Genomic DNA, 12,272 nt, shown 5'->3' on the forward strand with positions numbered 1-12,272 from the left:
GACTCACTCCAACTGAAGCATCGTGCGCCTCGCCTTGATCGAGGCCGCGAGCCAAGGTCTCACCGCCATGTTTCACGTGCCGTGTGAGATTTGAGCGTTGAGCGCACTTGCGGACGTGTTTTAAGCTCAGCCCGCGAATTGTCGTCAGCAGGTGCCCAGGAGTGTGACGACCCTGACGTGGCCATTGGTTGCGTATCGTCCGCTGGGGCACTGCGTGCAGAGTACTAACACGGCGACCAAGCATAGCTGCAAGGGCTGCCGGGGTGTGCTCGAACATGATCCACAAGACACCAATGTACTTCTGTACCTTGCTGAAGCGAAAGGCTAGTCGGCCGATGGTGCAGGCCAGGCTCCCACGGATTCGATCAAGACAGTCGCATTCCGATCGACGAGACCGGCTCGTCAACGGAAAGCGTGGGACGCCGCCACTCTTCTCCACGTTATCGTGTGCGTGGTGAGACGCATGTCTGTTACTGAGAGCCCAAGTGACTTGGCCTAGGCATTGGACTCTTCTCGCCTCATTCTGCCCATCCAGGTATGCCATGGCAGAAGCGAGCGCGGTATGCGCGCGCACCCGAGCAGGCAATACTGACTGGTCAGCTGATGGCTTCGTGTTGGGCAGGTCCAGAGCTATTTTGGTGTCATTTAGAGTTGCAGTTGCAGCCACTATAAAGTCTGTCAATATCTCCGGCAGCCTGTACTGTGCCAATGCAGCGATAAGCGAGCTGTATCGATATCGACATGTGTATATGAAAGACGGCGCAGTGGAGCATTGCTGACAAAGTCAAGTCGTTAGGTGAAGGTCATGGGTAGTCGGCAAGATTATTGCAGTAGTGCTAGGCTTGGGCAGGCGTCGAGTATGGGACGCCGCGAAGAAGCCGCTGAAGAGGGTCGGATGGCAGCAGCTGGTGGCCCATACTGGCGATGGGCGGATTGGTGTTGAGGGGCATTGGTTGGGCGGAGATCTACGCTAGTCAGGCGCATTACATCATTTACCGAGTGTAGCGCTGTTCCTGAGTAAGGGACGGCAAGCGAGCCACACGTCCCGGGCCACTCCATGCAAATCATCCGCCAGCCTATCGATAGCGAGCTGGGACCACCTGGCTGCAGGGAACCAGTCACTCCAGTGTGGCGTAACCCTCTCGGCGGTACCTGAACACCTCAATCATGTCCTGTCTCGCCTTTCGTGCTGTCCATAGTTCTGGTGCTGTCCAGAAATTGGCGATCAAACGTTGCCGAGGTCCGCTCGTAATGCCGACTGTAGCGGGTGTCTGGGGTTGGGCTGGAAAACGAAGCCACGAACGAATACTGTCGTGTGCGCTAGTGTATGAGATAGATTGCATCTTGATAGGGTTGGAACGATCGTCGAAGTGCCCGTGGAAGGTGGTCCGAATGAAGCTTTGTGAGGAAAGAGCCCTGGAGCCCTCTTACATAGGTACCTAGGTACCTACATGCCATGTCATTCATGCTAACTTCTAACACGCATGGGCACTATTAAGCCCCCTTCCCCAACAAATCGAAATGATCCGCATATTCGAAAGCGATGAAAGGTTTGTGCAGCATATGGGGAAGAAGCATGGACAAGTGCAGGACCGTATCCTTTATATACAAACCAAAGCGCCTGCGGTATGGTATCCAAGCTTCAACGCAATAGCAACAACAAGCTTAGGAAAGAGAAGAGTCAGGCGGTCGCGGCCACGGAGCATTCGCATCATCCAACTGTTCCAAAGAATGCAACATGCCCTGGACAGGTCTGCCTACCTGTCCCACATCATCCCGATTGTGCGTTAGAATACTGCGTATCGCTTCTACCGGAGGCCCCGAGCTCTCTCCTCTCCATGGCTCTGTTGCTGCCGCCTGAGCTGCTAGCTCACTGTGCGACATAGCCGTGCTTTCAGGGTCTTCCGATCGCAACGCACTCGCTTTGTGGACCGCCGGCACTGCATGCTGCTGACTGAGAAGACTTCTCGCAGGCGCACGCGGAGACGCCATCATTCTCGAATAGAGCACTGTGGGCCGCTGATTAAGAGGACTGCGCATAGGCGTCCTAGGGGAGGAGACCATATTCGAGTTGAGCACGCTCCTCCACGCTGGATGAGGTTGAGCTGAGAACCCTCGCTGTTCCGGTTCGTCAAGTTCTTGGTTGAGGTGCGGCATCATGCTCATGGGCAAGGGCTTCGAACTTCCTGTTTTCGAGAATACGGCTGTGTAATCTGGCTGGGTGACGACTTGGCCGTGAGGGCGCACTTTCTGCGGTGCTGTGCCTCCAGAAGGGCCATCCAGACGTGCTATCTGGATGCGCGATGTCTGCTGTGCGAGGTTGATTAGGCGTTGGGAGTGGTGGCCTGTTGTTGGTTTGGACATTACGACTCTTGAGTCTGTGGGTAAGAAAATGTTGTGGACCTGCCGACGGTGTAGGGTGAGATTTCGTAGGTTCAGAAACCGTGCTGGACAGGCTTCGCAGGTAACTTGCCCTTCTGGGTTTTCGGTGGCTGAGAACCTGTCTCTGACGAAGTTGCTTGTGATTTCGTCCGAGGGCCATATGCCGCCTATCAACTCGGGGAGCCACAGGGTCATTACGATACCGTTGTTGAAATGAGAGGATATGTGGCTAAAATATGTCAGCATTGTGTTGAACAGATCACCTTTTATCTAAGAAGAGTACTAGTATTGAATTTGTGAAATCTTGACTTACTCTGCTCTCGTCTTCCAGTCCACTAACTCAAGACTGCAGAATCCACACAGCAGCAGCACCTTACGTTCGATCGGCCTGCACCAATCTTTAATCATTTTTGGTGGCTGACAACCATGAACCTGCTTAATGTGCTGAGCCAGTTTGTCCTTGCGCTGGAACGTCCGCAATGCCCATGATGCTTCAGAACAAGTGATGCTCTTATGTGATTTCAAGTGCTCGTGATCTACATTCTCTAGACCGCAAAAGACGCATTGGGAGCCTTCCACAGGCCCATTCGGCATACAAACCCATTCTTTCTGCGGGAAATGTACCGACTCTTCATGGCGCTTCCAATCGTACTTTTGTTCGAAATCGTGGGTGCAAAATGTGCACTGATACTTCCGGGAAGGACTTGAAGGCTTTCGGAAGATCGTTTTAGCTACGTTATGAGAGGGCTCGCGCTGTCTTTTGCGCCCTTTGCGAGAGCCGCGGCTGTCTAAAGAGTCCATGCTTGCAGACGAGGAGTTGGAGGTTGAGCTTTGGGAGCTACTACGAACCGACGGGGTTCTGCCTTTCCTCGAACGGGCTGGCTTGATGGGTCTGTTCATCACATTGGCTGCTGTCCGTACGGCGTCTTCGGAGATGCCTTCATCTTCTGGGGAACTGGAAAGGAAACGCTCCATGGGCCCTTGCTGGTCTGGAGGAGCCGGGATGTCTACGCCTTTGCTCTGTGTAGAAGGACCAGGCAGCTTTCGCGCCCTAGCATTGGCGAAAAATATCTGTACCTGTCGAATCGACAGACCAGTGTCTGTCGCTAGTCGCTGGACCTCACCCTTTGGGATGTACGGATCTTCTCTATGACGTTCGAAGCAATTCGTGAGCAGGCGCCTCGCCTCTGGCGGCATGCGCCGAGTTTTCTTTTCAGTCCTTCCCTCGCCTTCTTTCAGTAAATACTCTTCGGCATAGGACGATGAATTTGAATCTGAATGGGGCGTATTCCCTGAGAATACAGCTGTGTCGGCTGGCGAGACCCAATCACCAGACTGAATCTCATTCGGCAGCTCAGCCCACCATTCCTCCAAGGTAGGGAAGTCGAGCGTCGCAAATGCAGACACATCCTCTGTGTTAGGTGCACTATGGTCGCCACTGGAGACTTGTAAATCATTCGAAATCTTTTGCGGGACCGGTTCAGCTGTTGCTAGTTGGCCTGCAGTCGGAGCAATAGGGCGGGTAGGGTCATATTCGAGATTGACAAAGCTGGACCAGTCAATCTGCTCCGTTGCCGCATGGTGGACATTGTCCAGCTCTAGTCGAGCCCAAGTATCCTCTTCGACTTCCATCTTGCGTAGCGCTCATTTGTAGGAATGCCAGCGTCACTGTAAGAAATCAGTACCCTCATCTATCACTAGTGCATTGACAATATCCAGAGTCCCTATGTTTTCCTGCTTGCGAACGTGATTGAAAAGTGGGGTGTGGATGTACTGTGTAAGCTTGCGAAAGTCTAAGTGTCATCGCGATTTCCCAGTTCGGACATTAGCCGGACATAGGAATCACCCCTGCCACGAGCGTCAACTTGAAAGAGAAGCAATACATGACCAAGCACAGGAAAAAGATATATCGCTTTAGGCTCCCATACATCGAGTCTCGCCCCAAGATACAGAGTACAACTACCAATCGCAAAGAAGATGAGCAGTGTTTCGTACCGCAGGAATCACTGTCCAGTCAGCCGCCGCATAGGTTCTTGTGTCCAACTGGAATACCCCACTACCCCACCCATAGCGTCCACCACAGTCATGTTAGATGAAAATTCAGCTCCTAATCGCCACGACCTTCGTGCGCTCGAACTCACGTTCTCCTTGTTATGATATTGCCGGCTATATTAAGACCACATTCAACACAAGTTTCATCAATTGAACAAGACCAACGGTCGGTTAGCTCAGTTGGTTAGAGCGTGGTGCTAATATCCAAATGTTAACGCCAAGGTCGCGGGTTCGACCCCCGTACTGACCATCATTTTGTTCCTGCGATGGACTCCTTCATCTAAGCGTTCTCGCTCGTTCTTTTTGATCGAATACTAGATGTTCGAACGGGGTCAAGAACCGGGCGGTCGTTGGACAGTCACCAAACCCTGTTCCTGTTTGGTTAAAGTAGCAAAGCCCTTTTACTTTTGTTGACTCTGCTCAAGATATTATCAATCTGTAGATGATTAGTAGCCATTAGTTACAAGAGCGTATAGATAGTGATGTGTTCCATTCATCCGGCCGCGATGCTGCAGGTCATGACGCTATGCTTCCTCAAAGACGCTATGTATTACAAGCAAGTATCGTTCACCAAAAGACATTGATATCGTACCATAACGCAACCATAGGAAATCCGTCCAGGGAATGCAACAATATACGCCTGGTATCATGAAAGAGAATATGCAAAGGTGTGCACCTCACTGTTAGAGGCCATAGTCGACGTAATCCTAGTCGACGTCGCCAACGAAGCCTTTACGTCTCGAAGCACACTCATCAAGGTTGCGCAGAGGGATGCCAAAGTCGTCTTCATCGGCCCAATCCTCCTCCTCATCGTCGGACAGCCACGATCCCGGGATACTCTCGGTAATATTGCGAAGACGGTAGGTGTTGAAGCTAAACACGCCATCGGAGATCTTAGCTGCGATGCGTAGCATGAGCGAAACGAGGTGCGCCGGCGGTCCGAGGACTATTTCGGCTGTCTTTCGGATAAGTGCTGTTGTGAACTGCTTCCGAGGGCCGTTAGTTGGCGGGCAGAACAAGTTCTGTGGAGCCGGCATCGGGGAAAAGGCACGTTTTTGTGTAGCACCTGTGAGGCGTTTCATTCGGATCGCATCGGGTGGAGTGGCTAAGTCCAATGATGGCAGACCGAGGCTGTCGTCATCCGAATCACTCACAAGCGGAGGTGTAGAAGGCGCCGGCGATAGGCGAATCGTGGGTGCTGAGGTAGCGTGGTCGTCGGTCGGAGTGACTGGAGCTTCTTCAGCCGTATGCGTGGAAGATTGCCGGACTGTCAATTCTGACGCCTGTCGGCGGTGCTTGCTACGACCCCGATCTTCTCCGTGCGCAGTGCTTAGTTCACCAGCCCACGGATTGGCAGACTCGCCTTCGGCGTCCAAGAACGGAGGGGTGGGACTACTCTGAGTCGATGATTCGATCGAATAGAACGAGTCAACGGTGGAGACTATGCTCTGTGCATCTGTAGACTCCATCCTCTCCAGGGCTGATCTTACCGGCGGGCCCGGCTCGTCTCTTTCCTTCCCTACCTTGTGTCCTAGTGCAACTTCCTCAGGAACGGCTTCGCTCGAGAATGATAGTCGATGGGCCATTTGTGCTATAGGTGCAGTGACAGACCTCTTCTCTTCGAAAGTTCTTGTGCGTTCGGCGACTGACAGTCGTCGTGCGGGCATAGGCTTCAGTGTGGGCTTGGGTGGGGTAACTTCCAAAGCTGTAGCAGGAGTGTCAGGCCTTGGTTCGCTCCTATCAGTGCAGATGCTCGAAGTGTCGTCCTCTTCGAATGATGACGCGGTACCCGCGTCGGAACCTTCCAATATAGGCGTACAAGGCCGCGAGCCGTCCTCTGGCATCCACGTCTTATCGAACGTCCACTTTTTGGCCTTTTCGGCTGGCTTTTTGGGTCGTCTGCGCGGCGGCGATTTCGGACGCTCGGGCAGCTCTACTTCGAAACCGCGTGTGAATGGGCACCGTGTTCTTTCGTATTGCAGTACCTGCCCAAGGACCTTCTTAAAGTCTTGCACCTTTTCTTTATCTTCTGCAGTCTCGTGCGGCAGTTCTATGCGATAGTATGCGTCTTGCCGTACACGTAGCACGAAAACAGAATCGCCGTCGACGCACCAACATTGAGATCTTGGAAAGATGGTGTGTAGGAGGTTCCCGGAGTTGAGGAATGAGACATTGGAGGATGTCACGCGATAGATACGCAGCGGGCCTGCATTCTCGGTCAGTAGCGGCAACAGCACGCGACCATCTTGCTCACCAACTGCTAACGTGCGCTCCGTTGTTGATCTCCAGGGTATAGAAGGCGCGGCATCGTCGTGGTTGGCGCTGTGCCGCCGCGATGGCGATGCTCGTCTTGACGACGCCGAGGCCGTAAACGATACGATCTTGGTAGAAGTGCACACGAACAGGGTTTCTATCCCGTCGGTGCTGGAGGCAGGCGCGGGCGAAGGCGACTTGGTCGCGATGCGCGCGGGGAGCGTAAAGGAGCGGCGGACGGTTGCATTCGAGACAGCGGGCGGCGCTGGCCTGGATGCCGGCGCCTGAGAAGCCATAGTCGAAAGCTCAAGGTGGCATTTCTGTCCTTCGATGGTTCAGGCGAAAGGTCGAGCGAGAGTACTGGTGCTGGTCTGTGGCTAGTAAGAGTATGAATGGACGAACAGCGAGAGGGCAATGTCCGAGTTGCAGTGCGGCGCGCAAGGTTGCGCGCTAAAGTCTGAAGAAGGGTTTCAAGCTGGTCAGTCGACAGCGCCTGGCCGTGCCTGTCTGTTCTGCACGGCTTCAGACACCCGCAATGATGAAGGAAGGGGAAAAAGCTCGTTATGCGCAGAATGCCAAACAAACACAATGGATGGGCGGACAAGCCTCCGGACAAAGAGGACAAAGAGTGATCGAGTCCCTGCACTCCCATAGGCTGCTGCGCTTTGGCCCGGCGCGTACGTCATTAGTCGCGTCCCACCGGTTCCCAGCAATCCTACAGCTGTGAATCGTTTGATCTCCCACATTCAAATCACCCCCGGTCACAGAGCCGACGAGAGCACGCGATCATGTCCAACTTCGACCCCAATGCCATACTGAGGGGCGCCCAGCTCACTCTTGTTGGAGGTATATCTTCTTGCAACGAGCAGTTACATCATCCTTGACTGAGATTAACACGCTCTAGTAAACCGCGCCCTCCAGAACCCGGCATTGTTCACCTCAAAACACTATCGTCAAGCTGCATTGGCCGTTGCTGCAGGCGTCGCTATCCGTATTCTTGTTTCGATACCAGTAAGCTCTCATATAGTTTGCAGCCACCTGCAGGCTCAAGTCGCAGCCCACAGCATCATCTTGTGGCTAACAAAATCATAGATTGTCGGCGTCAGAAGCCTATTATGGATGTTAGCCTTCATTGTAGATATGGACCACGCTCATTGGGACAATGCTGTGGCGGACGGTCTCCATTTCCTCGAGCACTCCGTTCTTCAAGTGCCCTTCTTTTTGATGACGCTCATGCGATACATCACTCCGACTCTCGACCAGATGTTTATGGATTCCCTGCATTGGGTCGACCAAACATACATCCAGAAGCACAAGTCCGAAGATCCTCGTAACCTCCGCGCAATGTACTATCCCAATCTGAATATGTACCAAACACATGGCCTCAAGAACGAAACCAAGACGCCTCTCAAACAAGCCATCACCGCTTTCGCCATCAGATACGGACGCAAGGCTGGCATTTCACTCGCTGTACTGGCTCTGTCATACGTTCCCTACGTCGGCCGCTTCGTGCTTCCCGCAGCCAGTTTCTATACCTTCCAAAAATCTGTTGGTCCGCAGCCAGCTGTAGCTATATTTGCAGTATCGCTTGTGATGCCACGGCGATACTTGATATCCTTCTTGCAATCATATTTCTCTTCCCGGACTCTCATGCGCGAATTGGTAAGTATGGCCCTTCAAAAAAGCCAGTGTCTCTCCTGACTTTGTTCTAGTTGGAGCCTTACTTTGCGCGGGTACGCTATTCAAAAGAACAAAAGCAATTGTGGTTCAAAGATCGAGCCGGCGTACTGTTCGGCTTTGGACTCGGCTTCTACGTCTTCGTCAAGATACCCTTGGTTGGAGTCCTGATCTATGGACTAGCGGAAGCCTCAACAGCCTACTTGATTACCAAGATCACTGAGCCTCCGCCAGCTCCTTCAGAGGCTGAAGGTTTCAAGCAGGAGGATGTTAGATGGAAGAACAAGCATGAATTTCTCAATCTGCCATGGCATGATATGGATGCATACAATATTGAGATGGCAAAGGACAAGTTTCGATCAGAAGTTCGACAAACGCCTCGCAAAACCTTTAGTTAGGACATCCACCGTTGCTAGCGACGGGGTTTTCCCTTAGGTCGCGCATAAGTTTACGACCGAAGAATGACAAACAACGAACGAGAGTAAACGAGAGTATCGACAACTTTAATTCCCTTTACGCCACGATTTCGCCTGCGCATATGTTTGCTGATAAGCTTCTCGCGTCGGATGTTCCACGCGCATACCTGCCGCTGTTCGGTGGTATACCCCGCTGCGGGGCCGTTGCTAGGAGCCAAGCTCCGAGCTCTATCCGCAGAAGCTCAAGCTTGGGATACGTAACAGCTCTGGTATCTCAGCTTATCAGCTTCCGCTCCCCCAGCCGCGGGTGATAGCTTGATCTGCTTCCTCGGAGAATGAGCCTGGGCTGTCGTATCGATTGTATGACGAGAGCAGTGGGTTTCCCCGCAGCTATCATGCATTTAAAACATTGCAAGACCCCGCGTGCCTTGACAGCCAACAAGCAATATAATACAGCTTCTTACTCCAATCTTATTGAGTCATCGTGAAGATCTTTCTTAACAAACGGTTGCAGAGACGACCATGGGTAAACAAGAAATCCGCTACGCCGCGAAAGTATCTCTGGATACGCCACCACCAGAGCAAAAGGTGCTTCATGTGAGTTACATCTCACTAAAAATATGAACTCTAGTTCTAACTTTGACTAGAATCGCTGGCACCCAGACGGTATATATGCAACCACACCTCACTACTAAGCTAGACGGCTGATTGGCGCATAGTCCCCTCCGTCGGCACCATCAAGAACGGAGAAGTTGTCAAGATTGAATGTTTGGACTGGACTGGCGGCCAAATCGGAAACAACGATTCTGCAGATGACGTCCGCGATGTTGACCTTACGAAAATTCACTACCTAACCGGGCCCTTCGATATCGAAACCGCTGAGCCGGGCGATGTACTCCTAGTAGAAATTCAAGACGTGCAGCCACTTCAAGAGCAACCGTGGGGATTCACTGGTATCTTTTCGAGAGAAAACGGGGGTGGTTTCCTCGACGAGATCTATCCGAAGCCGTACGTATCACCCACATACTCATGCTTCCGGTCAAAACACGTACTAAGGCGAGAAACTATAGCGCAAAAGCAATCTGGGACTTCGAAGGCATATTCTGTTCCTCTCGCCACATCCCCGGTGTCCGCTTCGCAGGCCTCATCCACCCAGGCATTTTGGGCTGCGCGCCTTCGCAAGAAATTCTAGAGACCTGGAACACCCGCGAAGCCGAGCTCATCTCAACACACAGCCATCTCGACAAGATTGTCGCGCAGCCTCCCGAGCCTCAGAACGTGCATGCCGGCACCGCCTCAGATGATATCAAAAAGAAAATAGGCAAGGAAGGCGCACGCACAATCCCCGGCCGCCCCGAACACGGCGGAAACTGCGATATCAAGAACCTCTCCCGCGGCTCCAAGGTCTATCTACCCGTGCACGTCAAAGGGGCGAAGTTCAGCGTGGGCGACCTACATTTTTCGCAGGGCGACGGAGAAATCAGCTTCTGCGGCGCAATCGAGATGGCCGGCGTCATCACAGTGAAGTGCACAGTGATGAAAGACGGCGTTGCTCAGCTTGGCATGAAGAGCCCGATTTACATCCCTGGGCCTGTGGAGCCGCAGTTTGGACCTGGCAGGATGTTGTATTTTGAGGGTTTTAGCGTGGATGAGAAGGGGAAGCAGCATTACTTGGATGCTACGGTAGCTTACCGACAAACCTGTCTCAGGGTCATCGAGTACTTGAAGCGATATGGTGAGCGATCCTTTTCTTACTTTCTTTCAAGCGGGAGGGGATGCGAGGTCTGAACAGGTGGACATGGCTGACGTGCGGACTGCAGGCTACGACGACTACCAGATTTATCTACTGCTATCGTGTGCGCCTATCCAAGGGCATATTGCGGGTATCGTTGATATTCCGAATGCTTGCACGACTATTGGGCTACCGATGGATATTTTTGATTTCGATATCAGGCCGGAGACGAAGGCGCAGAAGATAGACTTGGGCAAGTGTGCCTATGCGAGTAGCTAGGTTGTTGTGAGGCTTCGTGTGAGCGTTGAGGTGGTGTTGTTATGAGCATCGACGTGGTGTTGTGGGGGCATTGAAGTGGTGTTGTGGTGAGCATTGATGAGATGGTCGGGTTTTTGAGTTATGTTTGGTGTATGTGGGTGTTGTACTGTGGCTCAAGAAAGAGGTGAGGCAATCTGAATCCGAAATTAGCATGAGTAGTTATTGCTTGGCTTGATCGCCTCCAAGCCATTCAAATCGCGTCCTGACGTGTGTGCTATCGGTGTGATAACGATAGGAACAGACATGCTTCGAGTCGACGTGGCTGCTCACCCTTGGTGAAGAGAGGGATGCGGATCTGGGAAATGCGATATTGGAAAGCTGCTGCGGCAGGAACAATCGTCGGGTAGCAAACTGTCGGTTTGAGGAGTGATCGCGTAGTCCTGCACGCCACAGCATCACGCAATGCACAAATCCAGAAGGACGGCATAGTGCGGTATACATGGCGGTGAAAGCTAGAGAATTGCCAATGGGGGTATTATCAGGTGCCTTGGACACCAGACACCAGAAAGGTTTACGGGGTGATGCAGGTACCGAGAGTGCATACCTAGGCAACAAGGCTATAAAATCAGAGTCAATTTCCTGGCACACTGATAGGTGTAATGAAAATAGTGTAATGAATGACGCTGGATTATTTGCTCGGAGAAGAGTTACGGGCAGCACTGATAGAATGAACAACGTCTACTGGCTTGCTTGCGATGTACCTCGATGCGAGATCAGATTCGAACTCCGAATCCTCTAATACTGCCCGAGCTTTCTGTGATTTGCATTTTTTTCACGCTGGCATTCGTATCGGAGTGATGTGACCGTAGACCATTCGGTCCGACCATGAGGCTCTGCTCCACCCCACAACCCACGCATGTCATTCCAGCCCCATGACGGGTCTTTTTTAGGAAAGCCCCGATTTTTTCTCCTGGGGACATTGTGCCAAGCATGGGGATCTGCGTTGAATACGACATACGTCACTTAGATAGTGTATCCGACCCCACGAGACGAGGCGGTGTTGGTACACTAGACGCTAGGAACAGGACAGTGCACGATACTATATCCCTTGGCTTAGAGGACGCCGTAAGCTAGCAGTCGTTCTACCGGGCAAATGGCGATCTCATTTCGTTGTTCATTGCGTACACTGTACTTTTTGCCTTGTTTCGACTTCTCGGTTGGGGTCGCTTTCATTGTGAGCAAAGAATTTCAATGAATCTGGCACCAAGATACTTTTGATTTGGTATACCAAGCTCTTCAAATTGATACACGCAATCGGCAATATCATTGGCAAAGCTGAGGCTACCGTTCGCACCGAATCGACCCCAATTGCTGCATGCATCCGGAGCACTGCGTTAAGCTCGCCAAGTCCGGCGGTCCACAGTGCTAAGCTTCTCTAAGGTGCCTTGGATTTTGCTACTGATATAGCGCGAGGCTGGAGTACTAGGAGAAGCGAACACTGA

At 52.3% G+C, this 12,272-nt stretch overlaps 3 protein-coding genes and 1 non-coding gene across 4 annotated transcripts; 2 read left to right on the top strand and 2 right to left on the bottom strand.

Moving 5' to 3' along the window:
- Positions 1–3,113: 3,113 nt before the first annotated feature.
- Positions 3,114–4,014, bottom strand: N0V89_010442 (uncharacterized protein; the record flags this gene model as incomplete). Its single annotated transcript, XM_056219186.1, has 2 exons — positions 3,114–3,170; positions 3,232–4,014. The coding sequence occupies 2 exons, from the start codon at positions 4,012–4,014 to the stop codon at positions 3,114–3,116; spliced, it is 840 nt and encodes a 279-aa protein (XP_056066313.1).
- Positions 4,015–4,599: 585 nt separating this feature from the next.
- N0V89_010443 lies at positions 4,600–4,684 on the top strand. The gene has a single exon. It is a non-coding gene; the product is annotated as a tRNA-Ile (tRNA).
- Positions 4,685–5,141: 457 nt separating this feature from the next.
- Positions 5,142–6,983, bottom strand: N0V89_010444 (uncharacterized protein; the record flags this gene model as incomplete). The annotated part of the gene is made up of 1 exon (XM_056219187.1): positions 5,142–6,983. One exon carries the CDS (start codon positions 6,981–6,983, stop codon positions 5,142–5,144), a length of 1,842 nt encoding a protein of 613 aa, XP_056066314.1.
- Positions 6,984–7,475: 492 nt separating this feature from the next.
- On the top strand, positions 7,476–10,791 carry N0V89_010445 (uncharacterized protein; the record flags this gene model as incomplete). Its single annotated transcript, XM_056219188.1, has 9 exons — positions 7,476–7,533; positions 7,592–7,698; positions 7,780–8,349; positions 8,400–8,757; positions 9,295–9,377; positions 9,428–9,446; positions 9,500–9,788; positions 9,851–10,515; positions 10,601–10,791. 9 exons carry the CDS (start codon positions 7,476–7,478, stop codon positions 10,789–10,791), a joined length of 2,340 nt encoding a protein of 779 aa, XP_056066315.1.
- Between the last annotated feature and the right edge of the window lie 1,481 nt (positions 10,792–12,272).

The sequence above is a fragment of the Didymosphaeria variabile genome (genome assembly GCF_027946475.1).
Source record: "Didymosphaeria variabile strain IMI 356815 chromosome Unknown scaffold_8, whole genome shotgun sequence".
Taxonomy (NCBI): Eukaryota; Fungi; Ascomycota; class Dothideomycetes; order Pleosporales; family Didymosphaeriaceae; genus Didymosphaeria; species Didymosphaeria variabile.